Source organism: Sciurus carolinensis, chromosome 8 (assembly GCF_902686445.1).
Source record: "Sciurus carolinensis chromosome 8, mSciCar1.2, whole genome shotgun sequence".
Lineage (NCBI taxonomy): Eukaryota > Metazoa > Chordata > Mammalia > Rodentia > Sciuridae > Sciurus > Sciurus carolinensis.
In genome coordinates this window covers 128,399,537-128,422,409 of record NC_062220.1, presented here as the reverse complement: position 1 = coordinate 128,422,409, position 22,873 = coordinate 128,399,537, and the positions used below count along the sequence as shown (strand labels likewise).

At 44.0% G+C, this 22,873-nt stretch overlaps 1 protein-coding gene across 1 annotated transcript in view; it reads right to left on the bottom strand.

Annotated features, from left to right (window-relative positions):
* Positions 1 to 21,863, bottom strand: part of Znrf3 (zinc and ring finger 3) — a 143,333-nt gene extending 121,470 nt beyond the window's left edge. The window contains exon 1 of the mRNA XM_047562219.1: positions 21,336 to 21,863. Within this exon, the coding sequence (XP_047418175.1) occupies positions 21,336 to 21,626 (291 nt within the window). The 5' untranslated portion in view covers positions 21,627 to 21,863. The remainder of the gene's footprint in view (positions 1 to 21,335) is intronic.
* Between the last annotated feature and the right edge of the window lie 1,010 nt (positions 21,864 to 22,873).

Here is a 22,873-nt window from a genome sequence, read left to right as displayed (position 1 = left end):
AGATGTAGACATTCTCTCTTGGCCCCGAGCATGTGGCACTCAGCTCATGCATGTTATACTGGACCATCTCAGGGACACATCCTGTCTTTACCACTGGCCCATAAAGGCCACCCCTAACACACTCAAGAGAAGGCTGGCAATGATTCTGTGATTAATATTCAGTCCCACATCCATCAACCCTCTCCAGGAAAAAGAGGTCATTAGCGCTGGAGCTCAGAAGAGCAAAGCAAGGTCAGATACACCTTGAAACACCTGAAACCTATTGCAGATTTCCTCACCTTCCTACCCAAGAATACAGAACAAGGCAGACAGTGATGAAGAGGTCAGGACTGCTTACAATCACAAGGAAAATAAAGTATTAAGGTATTTCACTTTTTTTTCTTACTTTCAGATCTAAAGTCCAATGGACAAACTGATACTTCCAGACACAAATCAGATTTTCCAGACACAAATCAGATTTTAGTTGAATGCAGTGACATGTATGTGCCTGTGAACCCAGCTACTTAGGAAGCTGAAACAGGAGGATCACAAGTTCAAGACCAGCCTGGGCAACTTAGCAAAGACTCGTTCTCAAAATAAAAAATAAAAAGGGTTAGGGATATGACTCAGTGGTATTACACCACTGGGTCTAATCCCTAGTACCTCAAAAAAGACAAAAAAAAAAAAAAAAGATTACATTAAATTCACTGTGTAAGTAGAAGGGCTAAATGAAGTTGCTTTCTTCTTTTTGGTTAAGTACATTTCTAGGAACATGATTTCTAGACCTGATTTGCATAATCATTATATACCTGCAAGGGCAGGTGTTGGTTCAATCATTTTCTGTGAAATCATTCTGGTCTGAAAGGAAGAGTCCACAGTAGGTGTTATGGTTTGGATGCAAGGTGTGTCCCCCAAAAGCTCACATGTGAGAAAATGCAGAAAGGTTAAAAGGAGAAGTGATTGGGTTATAAGTCTTAACCCAATCAGTGAATTAATCCCTAATGGGATTAACTGAAGTGGTAAGGTGTGGCTAGAGGGGGTGGGAATTAGGATGTGGCTATGGGGTATATATTTTGTATCTGGAGATATCTCTATAGGTATCTCTCTGCTTCGTGATGATCTGAGCTGCTTCCCTCTGCCACGCTCTTATGCCATGATGTTCTGCCTCACCTCAAAAGCCTCTAGGAATGGAGCCGGCCTTCTATTGACTAAGACCTCTGAAATCATGAGCCTTCAAATAAACCTTTCCTCCTCTCCAGTTGAACTGATCAGATCCTTTTAGTCACAGCAGCAAAAAGGCTGACTAAAACAGTAGAGTTGGTAAACAAGCCCACAAGAAGCCCCCAGGAAAGGCCCAGGCTTAAAAGCTGTTGGTTTCAAGTTGCTGCCAATTCCCAAAAAGCAAGTTTCCTGCAGGCAGCAACAAAGAGCTAGGCCCAGAAAAGGCTACAAAACTTTGGAAAGTAATTCAAAAATCAAAAAAGCTTCTTCACACAAGTATACCTAAAAATTCACCGAAGACACTAGGCCCCCATCTGGGTACTAATGGTCTCTACTAGGCCAGATACTTCATCTTGGCTCCCCACGCAGATAAATCGAATCACCAATTTTAAAAACCAAAACTGAAAGAACAAGTTCTATTGCTCTATTATCAATTCAGGCTTTCCCTTCTTTGGCAAAAACAAATTTCATTCAAAGGATCACATATCCAGCTAAGCCTGAGGAGAGCCAATGCAGAAAGGATTTTGCTTCTGTTCCCAGTTTTGACAGCCAAAGTCAGAGGGATGCAGACATGACCCATATGACATGGGGCAAATTGATGCTCCTTGAAATCATTAGAAATGTAAACTTCAACACAAACAGGCCCCAGTTGTACTAAGTCAACTCTCTTGGGACTTTTTTCTAAACTTTGCTATTAGTTCAAAGTCAGTCTCAGCACCTTAGTAAGGCCCTAAGCAACTTAGAGAAACCTGTCTCAAACTGAAAAATAAAAAATGGAATGGGGATGTAGCTCAGCGGTAAAGCACTCCTGGACAGAAAGAAAGTAAAGAAAAAAAAAGTTGAATGTAAGTAAGGACTCCCTGGGTGTCCCTCCAAAAAGAGTCAAATTAGAAGAAAACACTATTTTCACAGTCCGAAAGCAGTAAGAGCATCATCTTAGCTTCAAATCAACTGCATATTTAGAGAACAACTACTTCCCACTAAAACCCAAGAGAAATGACATAGATAGAAATGATCTTAAATCTATTTTAGAGAAAGGTTTATTTGGCTCCCCCCGCCCCCAGCCCCTGCAATTGTTTTTTTTTTTTTTTTTTTTTTTTTTAATTTGTTTAGTTGGGTTTTTTGTTTTGTTTTGTTTGGGTTTCGGTTTTTTTGTAGTACTGGGTCACTTTACCACTGAGCTACGTCCCTAGCCCTTTTAATTTTTTGAGATAGGGTCTCTCTAAGTTGCTTAGGGCCTTGCTAAGGTGCTGAGGCTGACTTTGAACTTGTGATCCTCCTGCCTCAGCCTCCTGAGTTGCTGGGATTACAGGCATGCTCTATCACACCCAGTTTTACTTGGATTCTTAAGTATACAAAGACAACAACTGCCTTTCAGTTGTGTCTTTTGTTCTAGATTAAATATGTTATCAATCAACTCAACAAGTACAAGTACACTGACAGCTACTCTAGATTATGTACTACAGGCAAAGAAAAAATTCTCCTGCACGACCAACCCCACTGCTTGTAAAGCTACTTGAGTATAGAGAATGGGACTCAGGTTTCAATGTAGTCAATGACTGAAACAATGCAACTCTGCAGAGAAAAAACGCTACCATTTTTCCAGTAATAGAGTGCCAGTAATTGAGTCTGAATATGGTGCTGGGTTGGAAAACCAAATCAAAGCAAAATCTTATCAACAAATCCCCACAGAACTAGACCATGAGAAGGCACGGACACCACCTGGGCACTGTGGGGAACAAAACGGTCACCACCTGCTCCTTTGGCAAGTTGATAGTACATTTTCAAGAACCATAAAGTTCTCATGTGGAAGAGACCAGAAAAATTAGGGGAAATTAGATAAGATTAAAATAATAGTTGAAGGATAACACAAGGCCACACAAGATAAATTGTCAAATGGAGTGTAGCTGTGCTATTTGGCATCTTGGGGTTTTATGTGAAAATGACTCCAGGAAATCCTTCTCCAGGTGGCAATTAACATTTTAGCTCAAATTCCCCCAAGAAGGAAAATGGAAAATTTGGGGAGAGGAGGGAATCAGTATGATTCAGTGACTCCACCTGGCACAGAATAAGCATTCAGTGCATATTCGCTAAAAAAGAGTATATAAAACTCCTAGCCACTAACCCTGTCCCGGGTCCCCACTAAGCATCAGTACCTCTCTCTGCTGTAGCTACCAAGCTGTCTTTTTTTTTTTTTTTTTTGTGGGGGTTGAGCAGAGTACCAGGGATTGAACTCAGGGGCACTACTAAGCCACATCCCCAGGCCTATTTTGTATTTTATTTAGAGACAGGGTTGTTGAGGCTGGCTTTGAGCTTGAAATCCTCCTGCCTCAGCCTCCTGAGCTGCTGGGATTACAGGCGTGGGCCACCACACCTGTTCCAAACTGTCTTCTAATGGCCAATTTACCTGTCTGCCCACAGGACTATGAATTCCTTGAGGGTGACAATTCGGTAACAGCAACAGTCACTAACGCTAACATATGCTAACCTTTTATTGTATACCTCATATACATTATATCACTTCATCTTAAAAATTCTTTTGAAATTAAGCAATGTGACCCATGCTACAGATGAGGAAATAGAAGTTCACAGAATTTGGGTGACCTGGTTAAGGTCACACAGCTGCAGTGGCAAAGACAGCAAATATAGGCCTGTCTGGCACCAGGGCTGTGCTCTCCACCTCTGTGCACCTTACATGGCAAAAGCCTAGTCAATTCTGAACTCTCAGAACACAACACACAGATTTTAGTCTCAAGAGGGTTTTCACTGAGGTTGGGGTTGTGGTTCAGTGGTAGAGCACTTGCCTAGCATGTATGAGGCACTGGGTTCAATTCTCAGCACCACATGTAAATAAATGAATAAAATAAAGGTCTATCAACATCTAAAAAAAATTTTTTTAAGGGGGGGCTTCTAGCTGTGAGAGATTAGCAGAACACCACTGGATTTACCTTCCTCACACTACCTTACAGTGAGGCTATATAAACACAGTCCTGAGCTCCAGCCAGCTTCTCCAATCACTGGCTGTGTTAAACCTCTCTGCACTTTGGTGTCCTCATCTACCAAAAACAGGGGAAACCTCTTATCACTCAGAATCCTCCCAAGGATCTAGTGAGACAAACAGTGTAAAGTTCCAAGGACAGCACCTAACACACAGTATTCATTCATTCAAACGTTTCATCAACCACCTATGTGACCTTCAGCCCTATAAGGCTTCCAAGTAGTAGAAGGCAAAGCCAGCAATGATAATGATGGGGGGGCGTGCCATGAAATGTTCTGCTGCCAGGGCCAGGTAAGTAACAGCAGCAGAGTGTTCAATAACTTAGATTGTTTCACAAGCAGAATGTTTACCCAGAGCCCAGGCTAGAGAAATCACTGTCCTCTGTTCTGTCATTAGTTTTGATTGGTAAAAAGTTTCCTTCTTTTTCTTATTGGTTTAATAAATCTACATTGCAGTTGTTTTTCCCATCCCTGAGACTAAAGTCTTTGATTCTCTATTTCTTTTAGCCAAGAAGTTCAGCAGAGCCAAACAGAGCAAGCCTGTAATGATGAAGAGAGAATTCTGTCTATCTGGATGTCCTGCCCCAGCTACAACGGCATTTGCTGAAGGTAAGTCATAACTTGCAGAGGGCCAGACAACAGAGGCAAGGAGAGAACACCACTGCCTAGCCATCTATAAGGAGTCACTTCCAGGCACATTCCCCAGGTCTCCACACTGGTCTGAAAGTTTTCAGATCAGTCAGAAAGCAGATTCCTTAGCTAAATCTGAAAAGAACTTGAACTGTAGAAAGTCAAGGGATGAAGAGAAGAAAGTGAAGGGATGAACAGGAGCACCTTAAGCAATCTCAGGCAGGCAGGATGATGGAGAGAGGTGGCCTTTACCAAAGAGGCAAAAAGAAGGGTCGACCTCATGTGTGTGTGAATGCAACCAAAGAGCCTTCGCCAAAGCTGCAAAGGAAACAAAAATAAACTAACAGGATAAAAGGAAGGCTGTTGCATGAGGAAGAACTTTTGCTCCACTTTTAAAAAGAGAGAGAGAAAAAAGAAAAAGAAAGCACACACTGAAATGATCTAAAGCTGCCTATAAATATTTGGGAACATCAAAGGCGGTCCTGTTAAATTAAAAATGCTGTCACACAGATAGGAACTCGCCTCTAGCACTGCCAGCTTCAACATGTGAGCCTGTGATCTGAGGAGCGAAGGCTCAGCTCCTCGAGAAATCTGATTCACTAAAGAAAAAAGTGAACAAGCAGTTGAGTTTTAATAAGGGCATTAAATACCTTAGGAATGAGCTAATTAGAGTTTAACTCTTTCAAGATTGTCCGAGCTCTTAAGAATGCTGTAAAGTAAGCTCCCTCCAGAATCTAGTTAAATCAGTCTCAAAACCTGCAATGTGCAAGAAAAATACTAAAATAGCACCTTAGAACTTCAAAGCTGATAAATCCCAACAGGTCAACTCAGATATAAAGGCAGAGGCCACATGAAGAAGAGGAAGGAAGAGGTTAACTAAGAAATGTTTTCTGAGGTGCGGTTAGGTTGCTTGTTTATTTGGAGGCCTTTTTTTCTAGTTTAAGATAAGAATAAACTCACTTTCTAATCCCAGATTTGTTCTACCCTGTGAGTTGCCCTTTGCCCCAACACACTTTGAGGAGAGATGTGGGGCATAGAGTAGGAAGCACTACTGACCTAGCTCACAAGTCATACAAGAAATCATGGCTGAGCCTCCCCGACACACTCAAGGTCACTAACAAGTCACCCAAAAAAGTTTTCTCTGCATACATTTTGGATCAGAATTCCAAGGAAACCTAGATGAATTCCCAGCCAGGAAAGTTCCCTCAGGACAGCAAACCTTCTTTTGCGTTGAAGGAAGATGCAGAGCCCCATGGAGAAAGCATGCACACACCTTCACAGAAAGGGCATCTATTTCCATCACCCAGTTTCAGGAATGTGAGAGAAGGAGGTAGACAGCAATGGAAATCACCTTCTCCATTCAAGGAGAGGAATGCACAGCCCGGTCTTAGTGGAAGGGGAATGGGGGAGGGGAAATTTAAAAAAACCTACAATGCACTCCAATCATTCCCATTTTTAGAAAAAGTCAATGTGTCTAATTTGGGGGGGTAAGATTAATAAAGTATTTGCTTTGGCAAAATTGCATACTGGATTAAACTAAGTGCTGAAGTCATTTGTGCTTGCCACATAATTAGGCCCCCAGAGCGTGGCCTTAGTGTATCACAGCATTCCACGTACCCTGGCCAGATCCAGAGGCGCAATCAACCACCCTGCTTTCCTTCAGAGCAGTCTTGACCAAACACAGGCCGTGTGGTTCAGGAACAGGAGGCAAGCTGGCCTATAAGCACACGGGACTCATAATTCCCATCCAGCTGAACATGTGCGTGTGTCTTTATATGTGCACGTGCCCAAATGACAACGCTTGAGGCTTGACCCATGATCTAACTGTAGGCAGGAGGGATGAGCAGCACCCCTGCCAGGACACAGAGGAGAAAGAGGAGACTGGAAGCCAGGGAAGAACAAACAGCCTGGGCCTCTCTCTGGGGAGCCCGTGGACCCCTCACTAGGGAAGAAGGAACACAGGTACAATTAGGATGGCATTGAATATGTTAATAAAAAAGAAAAACAAAAACAAAATACAAGATTCCCATGGTAGCATCACTTCTCAAAGAGTGGCACTCTGGGTTTTTTTTTTTTTTACCTTGAAAAGCTACCACTTCAGCCGGGCATGGTGGCACATGCAACTGTAATCCCAAGAGGCCGAGGCAGGAGGATCAAGAGTTCAAAGCCAGCCTCAGCAAAAGCCAGGTGCTAAGCATCTCAGTGAGACCCTGTCTCTAAATAAAATACAAAATAGGGCTGGGGATGTGGCTCAGTGGTTGAGTGCCCCCCCAAAAAAAGAAGAAAAAGAAAAGCTACCATTTCAGAATAAGACTTTTCAACCATCTGGGAACCACAATTTAAATGTTAGGTATATGTGAGGAACATCACGAAATTATTTTTGTTATTTTCTTCATCCCATCCTGACTAAACAGCAATTCCTGCTGTTAGTAATTCATGTAATCTCTGTAGCAAGTCTAGGAAGGGTTTAGTTCCATGGTACAGATGCAGAAACTGAGATCCAGCGGCAAAGCTGCGTTTCCACAGCAGGTAACTGGCAGTGTCAGGATGCAAACCCAGTCAGTCTGACTTCAGACTAGTCACTCTGCCGCCTCTCCCATCATCAAAGGAAACCCAGAAAGGCTTCTCGCTGCAGTGCTTACAACGCGCTTTAAGTAATCTGGCAAACACTGTGTATCCACAATGCAAAGTTGAACACTACTGCTCCTAAGCAGTCATGCCAAAGTTTCATTACACAAAAAAGTGTCCTCCCAAATCCAGCTGGCTTTGAAAAGGTGTAGTTCTAAGAACTAAAGAGAATTTGTACCCAAATCAGGTTATAGTCCAAAAGCTAACTTGAAAGTTGGTGATTAGGAATGTATGTATATTTTTTCCCATAAAATAATGGTGCCATTTCAGTCCCACAAAAGGATCACCCATTAAACTACAAGTTAGCAAAAGTTTGAGAACTCCATACTCCAGTCAACTCGCCTTCAGAGAGCTAGCCCCAAGTGGAAAAGCAGTCAAAGCAGATGCCAAGAACCACATGCTCAATTCTGACTCCACCTGGGTATCCCTATTTCCTAACTTTACACACAATTCTAATATGGTTCCCTGGTTTTCTAGGAAGGGACCTCAGCAATGAGAAGCAGCAAATCAGCTTGCTGAGGGGGAAGCACTGGAGAAAAAGGAATCATTTACAGACACAGGCTACATGGATCAACAGGGAGAAGGAAGATAACCTTACAGCACCATGCTATTCATCTCTGCCCTCATCCTAGATCCACAAACAGAAGTCAGTATCCTGAGGAAAGGACAGCTTCTCATACTTTGCATAAATAGGCCCTCTGGGTTGAAGTGGGGAAATACTAACAGATTAAGACATGAGGTCTGCCCTGAAGGTTACATTCTAGTGGAGAATATCAAAGTTGACTCCCAATCAACAAGCAAAAATCAAATTTGTGATTAGCCTCCCTCTTCTGAGACAGAGTTTCCCCTGGGGAGTGGGGCTTTGCTTTTTTGTGTGATGAGGCTTGAGGACAAGCCCTTACCAGTCTACATAAGCTACTGAACCTGGTCAGGTGCAGCCTTCAGTGGTTCAGGTCTCCCTCTATAAAGAGGTGACATAGCACAATGGATGGCACCTGCAAGTCCCATCCCACTCTCTACAATCTGAGATACCCTCTGCTTACCAGGCCTGATCAATTCCCTTTCTGACATTTCACTACACACAGCAAGCACTGCAGAACTAATCATGCAAGACAACATTTGCAAAGGGCACTGGGGTGGGATGCTAAGCACATGACCCTCCTCCCCTCCTCCCAACTCTACCTGCCCAAAGTTGGAGAGCAGGGAAGCCTGAGATCCCACTTACAGATGATGGCACCTATGACCATGGTCCACGCTGATGTACAAGAATAGGAAGACAAGGAAAGACCTTCCTATTCTTGGAAGAATGGGATAAAAGAGGAAAATGAAAATAAGGAGCTGGGGGGCGGGGGGGACCGTCCCCCATCCATCCTTCTTCCTGTTCTAGTCCTTCTCCCTTCCCCAATCAGACATCACTAGGTCAGAGTTACCAGAGGGCAAGGGATGTTGGCAGGGTTTGTGATGTTAAGAGACAAAATTCCCTTTTACTGTATGTAGAGAAGACATACACACAAAAAGCCTACCAAATAAGTTCCATGGGTTTGCAAAAGGACAATTAAAACAGGCTTGCAAAAGAAAATTAATTATTAAGAAAAGCAATTAATGCTATCCAGTATGCAATCAGAATTCTAGGCTTTTCTACAGTATCTTTCTTGCAGGGGCACTTATAGGGAATAATTTCACTTGGAATATTCAAAACTACTCTGCCCCATCCCATGACTGTTTCGCAGCTCCCACCCCCTTTCGAAAACAAGGCTGGCATGACAACCAAGGCACCAGTCGCCGTGGTCCCTAACCACATCCGCTGGGGCTTGGCATGCTGAGACGTGTGCCAACTCTGTTGTCTGTAGGGCACTCCTGGCCACAGCACACAGCAAGCTATAATCAAGTCAGAAACCACCGCATTCGTATAGAACTCAGTTAAACATAAATATTCATTAAATGTGAAAACCTATGGTGATGCAATGTTGAGACTGCAAATTTAAACACAAGAGTCAGGAAATGCAAAAATTACCATTGCCACTAGATCTCCAAATCACCCACACGGTGCATTTAATGCCACAAGCTAGTTTATATGTTCTAGAGATTTAAACCTAATAACACCAAAACTTCAAAACTACATATTACCTACTCATTTGGCTTTAAATGAGGGTGACATTTATTGATGGGCACTGGAACACTTCCGGAGTGAACATGCCATGAAAAGGCAGTCATAAAAACCCTCTAGCACAAGGAAAATACAATATATCACAGATAGATTCTGGAATATTCCTGAAGGTCCCCATGCCCATGCAATTGATGCTGTCCCACAAAAAACAACAACAGTGACCAAAAGGTAAAAACCTCAAGGCCAACATGTACAACTAAGCCATAATTTAATAATTTCCTAAATCCTTACAGTTGGCCCTGCAGAGTAGAAAATCAAATGTCACTAAATTGAAATCTAAAATTCTTTCATGCATAGCCTGTTGACCTCTTTAGAAATGCTACTGTAGTACTTTAAAACTCTGCTTCCCACTTAGCACTTAAACACAAGAGCAAGACCCATGCCAGAGATACCAAAGGGGGAAGAAAACATTGAAAGTGACACCAAAATATTACACATATTTAAATAAAATACATCCCTAAAAGTCTACAGTCAGGCTGTGATGTCACCTTCTCTAGTATTCTTAGAACATACCCATGCAGTCACACAGCAGGCTGGAAGGAGTTAGAGGATGCCATCTCCTCACCCGACCTCCCTTCTCCAGACCTCCAAAAGAGCACAGGCAAGGTGAAGTTATTTTGAGAGTCTGGTCCATCCCGACTATTTGGAATAGTCCTAGGACACACCCACGTCTGAAAACTGCTTGTGAATAGTTGATACAATCATAGAAAGTTCTCCCTCAAAGAGCCAAGTCTTTTTCTGGCCACACTGACATCCCCCTCACTATGCTATCCTGAAGCATTAAGCTCTAGAAGCATTTCAGTTCATTCGACAGGAAGATGGCATGCTCCGGCTCAGAGAAGCATGATGGTGGAACTAGAAAATGCTTGATGGGAATGACTATAAGTTTGGCTGCAAGTGGGAAAACTGGAAGAGGGTAAAGAGAAGGCAAAAATGGCGTTCAGGAATGTTGAGGTGCAGTAATGCATTTCCACAGAAGGGCAATCAAAACGGAAAGCACAGAGGGAAGAAAAACTGGGACCCATTCAGGAAACAAGGGCAGGAACACACAGGCCCAAGTCCCAGAGGCAACAATGAAAGAGACTGAAGAGCCAGCCAGGCTCTTAGCTCAGTAGTAAACAACAAGACATCACAAAAGATTTTGATCAAGGGACTGGTATGATCAGAGGTTAATTCAGAAAGATGAAGCTGGTGGGAAGGAAGAGACGATGGGAAGAGAGAAAGGGAGATGGCTTAGGCAACATTGGCATTAAGAAGGTCAGCAAGAGATAGAGCAAGCCAAGTGTCATCATGAGAACACCAGCATTTCCCTTTGACTCAGCCACAAGCTACTTGATTTAAATTTTGAAATACCTCTGCAAGTCAAGCTTGCAACAGTCTTTATGTGCCATTAGCTGTCTGCTCACTCCCTACTCCAAGACCGAGGCACTTTCTGAAAAGATGCCACATCTTCAGGTACCCTGTAATATTCCAAAAATCACATACAGGAGCTCAATACACAATGTCAAATGCATTTTAGGGAAAATATACAATCAGGTGCAAAGAAAAGCATTCTGTGTCAAGTATGGGACAAGCCTTGGCAACCAGGACCACCTAAATGGCAGTCTTCTGGGCAGAATGTACTCCCAGGTGAGAAGACAAACCAAGATGATACAATTGAAGTACATCAGGGACCCTAAAGCACCAGGCTCATGGAAGATTTTCTACACGCAACCATAAAGTAGAATGCTGCTCTAGAAAGAATACCATCAGGAATCCCCAAGACCAGAGTTCTAATACCAACGTCTCTTGTGACCCACTGGTCACAGGAAGTTCTTGCCCACAATTCCCTTATCATGAGGGCAAAACTATGCCATTTTCAAGGTGCCCTTCAGCTCAAAGAGTAGCTCTTCTAATTAAAAGGAAGCAAGGAACAAAAAGAAAGAAGGGGCAAAGATCCTTATGAAGGCATGGACCCTGAGACTTCCGCCTTAAAGAAATCCAAGAAAATGAAAGCACCCACACCAATGTAAAAAGAGCACTTTGGTCACATCAAGGCCAATTCAGCCTTAACCAGCAGCATAACTTGAGGCTCCTGGGGTCCACTGACAGACAGCTGACATGAATATGTTTGAGGAAGGAGAGAAAGGAGACTTTCAGAGATAGAAAGGATGGCAAACTTCAATGCCTGCAGGAACCAGGCACTGGCAAATTTAATTATGAGAGAAGCAAGCTGGGTGATGCCAAGGGGACTCATGACCTGGAGGGCTCATGCCCCATCTGAAGTGCTACTTACAGCAGGCTGTTACCACATGGGAATGGGGACCCATGTTGCCAGAGCTTCTAATTTTTCAACATGTTAATTTGCATGTAAAATTTAAGAGGAACGGAACAAAGTACCAAGAAGCTGTTTTCATCCCATAGGCTTGCCGATTAGATGCACCCTCAGAGTCTGGTGCTTGGCTCTACTTGCATCTAAACCCACCAAGAACTGACAGAGTCACTTTGAATTCGAAGACAGATTCATTTGGCTCCTCCCAGCCCAAGCTGTTCATAAGCCTACTCCACAGGAAAGAGGCAGGGCAGACAACAGCAAATGCAGTAGCACCCTCCTGGGCAACAATCTGCTGCCACAGGGTTTACAGATAGCACAGTGGTCTGGGCCACGATGTCTCCTCTAGGCCTCCAAGCAATGCCATCTGCCTAGACAGCTACCACACCCCTGCCCAGAGCAAAAGGGCAACCTACTGCTCCTGAACTGTGCTCAGAGACACCTACAGGGAGGGAGTCAGATACCATGCAAAGTTCCTACACAGAATTAGCCATAACTCAGCTCTTATGACAGAGACAAAAGCCAGGATTAGTGTTGGGCACAGTGGCACACACCTGTAATCCCAGACTCAGGAGGCTGAGGCAGGAGGATCACAAGTTCAAAGCCAGCCTTCAGCAACTTAGTGAGGCCCTAAGCAACTTAGCGAGACCCTGTTTCAAAATTTTAAAAAAGGGGATGGGGATGTGGCTCAGTGATTAAGAATCCCTGGGTTCAATCCCTGGTATCAAAAAAAAAAAAAAAAAGCTAGGATTTTGCTATTTACTAAATGACAGGAATATGTAGACTTTCACTTTATGACTTTGATATTTTTATGCCGTTACTTAGATTTTTTTAAGAAACTGACACTACCCATTGTGAATAGGGCATGTTGAGAGACAGGTATGCTGACCTAGAACCACCTTTCTACAGAGCAATCTGACTATAAGTAGCAAGAATCTTAATGTTTATACTTAGTGACCATAATTCTAGAAATCCTATGATAATAATCAAGAGATACATAAAGAGGCAGGAGATGTAGCTCAGTAGAGTGCTTTCCTAGCATGTGGGACGAACTGGGTTCCATTCCCAGAACAGAAAAAGGAAAAAAAAAAAAAAAAAAAGAATGCAAAGGTTGTTCCTCATAGCATTACTTATAACAACAGAAAATAAGAACATATCACAGTCACTAAAAATGTTTCAGAATATTTATTAACAGGAAATACTCAAGGCAGACAAAGGGTTACAAGCACTACATGTTTTCCCAATGTTAAGATCCCTATAAGCTCATGAGGGAAAAATTAAAGAGTTTCTAAAACACAAAAGTGTTAAAAAGGTTAACAGAATTATGCATAGATAGTAGGATTTTTTTCACATTTTTCTATATTTTCCAGTATTCCATAACAAATGTGTTAACTTTTACAATTTTTTTAAAAAAGTAAGTTACAAATTTTTTTTAAAGGTAAAGTTTGGGCCTTGCCCATAGGTAATGAAAATTTAGTTTATTCTAACATTTTTGCCTAAATCTCACTAAAATACATCTGGGTCCTAAGTCAAGTGGGGGCAGTGAGCACTGGCTTTAAAGGACCCAAGTTTAATCCCAGCTCTGTGGCCTCAAGAAGCTTACTTAGCTGCTCAGTCTCAGTTTCCTTTATAAACTAAAATTAATTGGGCAGCCCACATTTGTATGGGAGAAATCAGAGAAATAACATCTGTAAGTCACAACTATAGATCATTGATACATAAAAGCTACTTTTCTTCTCCAAACTGTATCTGTAGGGATTCAGTAGGAATTCAGTAATTGCTGACAAGTTAGCATACTAAAATTAACTCAAGTTCAAACAGAAATCAAGTTCTAATCAAATCCTTAGTGTTGGATGCAATCTTATACACACTTACTGCTGAGCCATCCTTACTCTTTTAGTTTTAAAATATAGCAGCTTCTGCCCCAGGAGGCCACAAGTCCCCATTCCAACACACATTTTCACATCAAACTTCCAAGATTCACCAAAGTTTTTGTTTTGTTTGTATTGTTTTGTTTTTCCCCCACCAAATCAACTCTCACATCCAAACAACCATATCACACTGGCTGTTGGGAAGAGAAGAAGGATTAATATCAAGTCTTATGACACATCTTAAGAGTAATAAAAATAAAATGCTCTCCTTTGAACCACAATGGGCCGGCTGACCTTATTCTTTTCACACTATCATGAGTCAACAGAGCTGCTAAAAGTCAGATTTTAAAACATCTCATTCAGGCTACAAATAGAACAAAGAGTCTCCACTCTTTACCTCCTGCCTATTCTGTTTGACAGCTACAAAGGCATGTCTCCACAAAGGGGTTATCAGCCTTAACCTCACAGGTAAGTAAAAATGAGTGGGGGAAAGGCCAGACTGTTCAAATTCACATACTGTGTTGTGATATACAATGGGTTGCCAGGCCCAAACTCAGCACCAGGGCCAAGTTCCCTCTCCCAGGCATTTCTCAGTAGTAGCCCTGGTGGGCTGTGTCCTATCAGTCCTGGTGCAAGGTAACTGCTTGGAGTCTGGCTCCCTACACTCAGCTGCCTACAGGCAGGGACTGAGTCTTACTCATCCATGTTCCCTGCTTCGCCCCATGCAGGGTCTGGTGAACAGAGGGCACCACGGAATGTCAGCCAATGGAAAGAACAGGGAGAATCCAGTTTTGGGTTCTTAAAGTCTTTTAATCAAGAGTTAGGGAATGTGCAGCCTATGCAAAGTAAGAAAGGCAATGAACATAGGACATGACCTCTCTGGAGAAGGCCATGCAGACTCCCAAATGGCTCTAAAAAATCAGCCACAGGAAGGAGGTGTGTCTCACACCAGAAATCCCTTTAAATGCCAGAACACTTCAGCCGTTCCAGCTTTCCCAATAGCCAAAAACAACGGAAGTGTCATCAAGTGACAGTTGTATACTTCAAGTCACTGGTCCCTCTTTCCAAACTTGGCAGCCTGGCTCTTAGTGGAAAAAACAAGTTGGAATGAGCCTTCTGTAATTACAAAAAGAAAGCAAGCTGGAAAGGAAGGAAGGAAGGAAATAAATTTGTGAGGGTAGGGAGTTTCCTCAGTTGATCTTATAGACCCATTTCTTGATCAATCATTCAAGGTTTAAGCTCAACTCTTAAATTCCACCCTCAATTTGATAACCTCATCACAAGAAAGTGCCAAGTGAAGCAGTCTTGTGAAAACAGAAATGTCTTAGAATTCATGAGACCAGGGTTTGAATCTCAGCTCTACTACTGACATGCTCAATGACTCTGACAGGTAACTTTACCTTCTACTCACAGTTTCCTCATCGGAAAACCTAGTAAATGTCACCTACCTTATTTGTTAAATGAGAGCAAAGCACTGTGCCCAGGGCCTGGCACATGGTAAGTAAGCCCTTGATCATTAGTAGATTTTTTTCTTTTGAGATAGGTTCTTATTATGTTGCCCAGGCTGGGCTTGAGATTCTCCTACCTCAACCTCCCCAGTAGTTAGGACTACAAGTATGTGCCCGCTTAATTAGAAACTGTTTTTAAAAGTTCTGACCAAGACTGACAGACTCAAAATTTAAATTAATTAGAGAGGAAAAGCAACCACTTAAACTCAATAAACAATTGAAGAATGCCTGGCTTTTCTCAAAAATATACCTAATCATAAAGAATCCTTCTCCATTTGCTTTTCCTTGGTACCCTCTGCTCAGATGCAGCCAGGGAGAACAAAAGGTTCCAGCCTGGAAATTAGAGGACCAGAACGTTAATCCTGGGTTGTTCCATGTGGCCTTAAGTAAGATGCTTTACCTCTCTGGATTTTGGTCTCCTTATCTAACTAATACATTAAAGGACTGCAACTGGTTCTTTTGATTATGAAGACTGATTTAAAAACTACTTTTGCCTTGAACTATAAATCCACATTCTTCCAAGTAGGGAAAACACCATCATAAACAAAATTTTTCACATAGCATATATTCAGATTAATGATGCTTTTCTGAATACCAAGGCTTTATAGTTACTTCCAGGGACACAAGCGAATCAAGCATTTTTTATCCATAGCATGTGTCCATTAGGGCTCTTTCAATACTCCGTTTTTAGCAGGAAAAGGATATCTTCAGACTTTTATAATGCCAGGTATCCTGCCCTGGAATGCACACACCCCATATAGATCACTCCCATGTAACCCAGTATTATGATAACAGTGGGTCTATTGGAACCAGAGACAGCTACCCCTTCCATCTAACCAAGCAAACTTCTGGAAATAACCAAAAAGGAAAAGTAATCCTGGAGTTAATTAGAGAAGTAAGACAAAGTTGTTTTCTTTAAGTAATCCAACCCATGACAATCAGTGTCTACCTGATGTCCACTCTAAATCCATCATTCATTAAATAAATATAAAGTGATAAGTAGCAAGTATGGGGGTGTCAGGGATGGATCCAGGGATGAAAAAAAACAAACAGTATCCCTTTAGAGTTTAGGTCCACAAGGGAGGTGTAACGAGTTGCTCTTAAAGCATTTCAATGCCAACAGACACATCACTTCATTTTTCAATGAACTGTAGAAAGGAACACAAGTATACTATTCTCCCAAATCCTACATTCAGATCCTCTTCTTGCACTTCATCTAAATGCAGAAAATTCTTTGAATTGACGATTTCTGCACTTCTCCCAAGGACAAGGCATACCCAGTAGAAGACAGATGCACAGGAGAGAAGTTAATTCATTATAGATAATGGATGCCTTAGGGCCTAAGGGCTTCAAGTCTATGGCAAAACCCAGTCAGGAAGGATTATCATTTATCCACGTACATGCCTGTGAACACCATGAGACACTGTGAACACCAGAAGACAGCACCAATACAGGACAGAGCTTCAGTAAATGTCCATCAAAAGAATATGCTCAATGGAGGCATACAAATATGCAGCCTTCTGTCCTCCCACTCTTACCAGCCTAAGCCCCACTGCACTCAAATTCTTAGTACTGGACTATTCTACAAGTACTAGATCAGAGCTTCTCTTCTCCTCTTGGGAGGGGAGCATTTGAGAACCATTCAAGAAGTTGCACATCTCCTTAGGAAAACAAAAGTATCCATTCACAAGAATGTGTGAATAAATTCGGAGGTTCACAGGACATCCCTGGATATCTGTGACCAGCAGGTTAAGAACTCCTATAGTAGATCATTAAACATTAGACTTGAATTAATAACAAAATCCTAACCAGCAAAGTTGTTTATTTGGCAAAAACAAGATCAAGGAAGTCATACGGACCTGAGTTTCCATCCAGGTTTTATCATTTGCTAGCTGTGTGAGGCTGGAGAAGTAAACTCATCTGTCAGTTTCCTCCTCTGTAAAATGGGTAAATAGTTGCTAATTCCAAATAAATGTCAGGATGAGATGTGCAAACACATGACATGATTGGCACATTGCCTTGTGTACAATACAGACTCATAAATGGAAGCCATCACTGCCTTCCCTTTAGTCTACAGAATCCACACTTACCTCCCACTTCCAACTTCTTCCTTATTCCAAATTATACTAGTAAGTCCCATGAGATCTCAGAGTACAAGACAGAAAATAAGAGCCCCTAAGAATTTATAAAGTCACAAAATACAGTCCTAATTCTTCCTCCAAATTAAATGCTTGGCTTTAACCCATGAAGGTCCATTTGACAAGAGAGTCAGCAATCCCTTCTGTGTAAATCCAGGTCAGCTGTCAGCATGTAATTGTTCTATTAGGCCAAGTCAATTTTTAGAGGCAGCCTGTTAACTTAAAATGGACATGAAAAGAGAGTATTTGATCAAATGCTAACCTGCAAAAACACACTGACAGGGAAACAAGGCAGAGGAATTTGTTTCTTAAAATTATTCTGTGATACTTTTAGTTAACACTGGATATTTAAGGACCTTAATCAGCCTTTTTAATCTACCACCCAGCTCTCCTCCCACCCGCTAACAGCTAAAAGAATTGATTTAGTTTTTAATGTTCAAATCTGACCTAGGATCCAGAAAGGCTGATTTTAAAGTTACACAGAACATATCATTCCAATTCCTTCTACAAATGAATTTCTCAAGCATTTCTAAATATTTGACTTCAAAGGGAAAAAATGTATTTCCACTTTAAAACAATCTTTCATCTCTAGCAATGCAGATTTTCTTTGTTTGTTTAACCAATCCACATGCCACTAGCCAGTGTTTAATCGGGGCCTCTTTATTTAACATCATCAACCATGTGGGTTGCACAGCCAAGTCTAAAAGTTTCAGATAATGATCTCATTAACAGCAACAAATTGCCTCAAAGATGAAATATGTATCAATATGTCTAAAAAACCTTTAAAGTGCCATGCTTCAGAACTACAGAAGTGTAATTAACTCCTCCAGCTCTCCAAATGCATGCACACACTCCTACATGCAAATAGGCTACAACACTGCATGAATAATACAAGTAAGTAATGGAATTTAATACCCATGTAACCGTATTCACAATATATAAATGTATATGTACAAATACATATATATACATATATATCTTCATACTCACTACCTTGTTGACCTTGGGATAGTTATTTAAGCCTAAAATGCATAAGGAAGAACCACTATTCCTAGTGACTACATCCCAAGATTTGAATTACAGTATCTCTTACTCTCTCCCTCACACACACACACTCTCTCTCTCTCTCTCTCTCTCTCACACACACACACACACACACACACACACACACACACACAAACTTAACCAGGCTTTTCATACCCTAACCCAAGTAAATGACTGAACAAGTACTCTAATTAGAAATAGCTGGGCAAGCCAGACTATGATAAGGTATCTACTGTATAAACATATATAAACACAGATACTTTCATTGGTATATAATAGGAAAAGGAAAAAAGATCAGTAATACAAACCAATTTCTTATCTTAAAATTCTTAAAGGAGAGAAACTCTCAAACAGGTTTTTTTTCCTCCTCTTAACCAAGAACAATATTGTTATAGAACCCTGCTGGAAATTACAAAAGCAAGGCTATAGTGCTACTATTTAGCTTTAGTTATTGGAAAATAAACTCTGAAGACCATAAAACATTAAATGCAAATCGCACAGGATTTTAAGATAGTAAATAAAAGGTTTTGAAAAGTTCAAAGAGAGTACTTAGAAAACATGAATAATCTGAAGCTGAACACCTGTTTGTTTCTTCTACCCTCATTTCTCTCACACACACACACAAATGTTATATTCTCTCCCAGCAGTCCTAAAACATCAGCTTTCCTTATTTAAAAAAAAAAACTTTTTCAGGGCCAGGAGACAGGGACCACAACAGTTTCTTCAACTGGGTAGTATTCTAAGAATAAAAGCATGCCAGCCTTTGTACAAACACAGCCCAAAAAGTCACACTGCACTCCATCTAGGGACACAGTTCAACAAGTTGGTCACCACAATAAAGTTATTAAAGATAGAGAATGCACCAAGGAATGACTATTCAGACAGCTCAGATAAGCCCACCAATATTACTACAGTTATAAAGGAATTAAGGACACCTATTAGTGTTTGCTTAACAGGTGAACTTATTAAATGCCATTTGTCATTTTTCTTTCCTTAGCAATTGTTGACTTTTTTTTTTTTTGGGGGGGGGGTAGGTTAACGGACTACAAAAGAGTTAGATAAACACTTCAAAAAGTTTCAAAAGAGAATAGACTCCTTCTGCCAAATTCACACATTATCTCTCTACTCACAAGGATAGTTACAAATGGTGTGTTTAAACTGCTAATTTTGTATTAAATGGTGAACACAAGATTATCTCCAAAGCATAGCGCTACTCATAATGGATAGCTAGCTAAACTACTGTGAACAAACAGTCTAAGTTAAGACACAATCGCAAACTTCAAAAGTCTCCTTCAAAAAGTGAAAAAGCACGTTAAAACAACTCCCCCCTTGGAAAGCTGTAAATCAAACATTTCTAAAGCCATCAGGATTCAGTGAAAGCCTCAAAGAGAGGCAAGAAGTCACAAGGAACAAGATTTAAGATTCAACTATTCTTGAAGTCTGCAACAGAAATGTTTAGGAATCGTCCACAAAGCATGCTCTCTAAAGCTTTTATGTTAGAGAAGGTAATACTAATATTATAAAGAAAAAAGAGTCCAAAGTCTTTAACAACGTCTGTAGTCACAGAACTCAACGTGTTTTGCCTTCTATTTATCAGACAGAAATTTAAGACCAGGACAAGAGCCCTGTAAGGCAATGCTGATTAATCACAGCATAGGTACATCCTCCCTCTTTGTAAGGACACACCTCTAAAGAGCCAACTTGCAGTCCTAGCGGGGTTGGGCTCCGAGTCTGCACCAGAAAGGAGAAAGCAAGAAGCTGTCTACACTCTAGGCAGCTATGCAGTCAGTCCACACAGTCCCCTTCTCTTAGTAACTCACCCAAAAGTAAAGCACAGAAGGCCCAAAGCTTAGGCCCTGCAGCCATCCCATCACCCCAAAAGGTTCAAAGACAAGCCAACCATTTCAAATCACCCCCACCAGAGGCACGCCTATTAACAGTCGTAAGTGCGCTGGCCCTCTACTAACAAGTTGATAAAATCATGTCCAAGGAAGCGGGAAATCTACCCAGCTAACCATCCGCAGAGACTTCAGGGGAGAGTCCCTCCTCCAAACTGTGGACACAGCTTAACGCTCTCCCTAGCCAGCTTCCTTTCGAACGCAAACCTCTTTCATTTGCATTAAGGTGAAGGCCCTGTCAGAAAGCGACCCTGGCTCGAGATCTGCAAGCCTCCACATTAGTCCTTGGCCGAGGGGTGGGCAGGAGGTCTCCCTCCGGTTCTGTGTAATCTGAAGCACTCAGCGACGGCTGCCTTCCACCACCACTGCAGGGCAACCCGGATCCCACTCCTCGGCCAGCTCCGCCTGCTTCCCTGCCCGCTACTGCTTGTCCAGAGCGCTGCTGGAAGGGTCAGCAACCAGGTGAGGTGGGCGGCAGGTTGCAAGGGAAGAGCCTGATGGTGTGCAGTCCCTCAGACAAACCTAGGCGTTCCCACAAGGAGCATGCACTGGATGGAAAGTACAGCCTACGACCTGCAGCAAGGACCCCACTTCTCGACACTTGTCTTTCCAAAGTTGGCATTCAACAGGTAGTTCCCGGGACTTCCACCTGAGGCACACAGAAGAACCCAGTGGGCTCCGGGGTCTGCCTGAACGTGGGTGCCATGCCCAGCGGCTCCCTCCCCCACCCCAGACTCTCAGGAGGTCGAGTCCCCACGTGCGCTCGACCCTACTGTAGCGCCCGGGAGGCCGCGTCCCGCCCGCCCGGGCGGGATGCCGCGGGCCTCCTCGCCGCCCCTCCCGCCCGCCAGTCAGCCAGCCCGCGGCGGGGTCGGCGGGCGCAGCCCCCGGAGCCATCTTGTGGTGGCGGCGGCGGCGCGGGGCCCGGGCGGCGGGCAGCTACCTGCACGATCTCGCCCTCGGCGCTGAGCGTAGCCCCGGCACGCGAGAAGCGGCCCGTGAGGCCGGTGGTGTAGGTGGTGTAGTCGCCGCTCGGGCTCGACTCGAACAGCACCACCTCCACGAACGCCGTCTCCTTGGCCCGCGCCGCGCCGGGCCCCGTGGCCGCCAGCAGCAGCCCCAGCAGCAGCGGCAGCGGCGGCGGTGGCGGCAGGCGGCGGCCGCGGGGGCCGCGGGGGCGGCGGCGGCGGCGGCGGCCCGGGGCCCCTGGGCGCCCGCCCGAGCGCGGCCTCATGGTCCTGCGGCGGGAGGGCGCGGAGGGCGGGCGCGGCCGGGCATAGTCGCGGGCCGGCGGAGGACCGAGCTAGGGCGGACGCCTCACAGCCCCATCGCGGCGGCAGCGGCTTTGTGGGTCGCAGGCTCCACTCGGTTCCCCCGGCCGTCGCGCCGCGGCCCTTTCATCTGCTCCACGTGAGGGGTTATCCCCGCCCCGGCAGCGTCGTGACCCGCTCTCCCCTCCCTCCCCGCGCTCGGCCGCCGCCGCGGCTGTTGGGGAGCGCGAAGGCGGGGCGGGCGCGCCTGCGGCGGCAGGAGGCGGAGCCCTGAGGCTGAGCACGCCCCGCCCCGGCCTCCGTCTGCAATCCTCCCCTCATTCTCGCTCCACCCCATCGTCCTCGCTCCGCCCCCTCCAGCCGTCTTGCCCCGCCTCATCACCCTCGCCCCGCCCCCTCCCGCGGTCTTGCTCCGCCCCCTCGGCCTCGCTCCGCCCCCGCCTGCCATCTCTACCCCGCCCCTTCGCGGCGCTCCGCCCCCTCACCCGCGCTCCGCCTCCACCGCGCTCTCCCTTCAGCCGCCGACATTTCTCCTGGCGGTTGATACGGTTCGGCGGGAACCGGGACCGCAACCTGTTCCTGGACGGTGCACGTTCTGTCTGCTGGCCCCGCGCGTCCTGGTCTGGTGCAGGAGTTAGACCCATTCAGGCGTGGAAGGCTTCATCCTTCCCGTCTCCCCCGAACCTAAATCAGAGTTCCAGTAGAGCTGGACGCCACCACCCGGCGCTCTAACCCCACCCCCACCTCCGGGATCAAACGGGAAAGGCCTCCGCGGTCAGGAGCTGTTTGCCTCTGCAGTGCCGGGATGTGTCAGTGTAGCTCAGACAATTCCTCTGCACCGGAGGAGTAAGGGCAGGTGGAGCAGACTTTGAGGAAGTCATTTGGATTCTCCTGGAGTTCATCTTTCCGCAGCCCCAGAGACTGTAATTCAAACACTCCACTCAAAAGAAGTCCTGAAACCTTGAGGCTCAACCCTGTGCAGAAGGGCGAGAGTCCAACACCTTTACTGATTGATGGCTGCCAGATTAACATACCAAAGACACGTGCTCAAGGACCCAGGGGTTCCCATTCACCAAGAAGATAAACTTTTAACCCCCTACTCCTTTTGCAGGCCTTTTCCTTCCTCAACTAATCTATTAGAATCGAAACCCTCTTTGAAAGCCACGTGCAATTCCTACTTGCTCCATGTGTCTTCCTTCCCTGCCTAGAA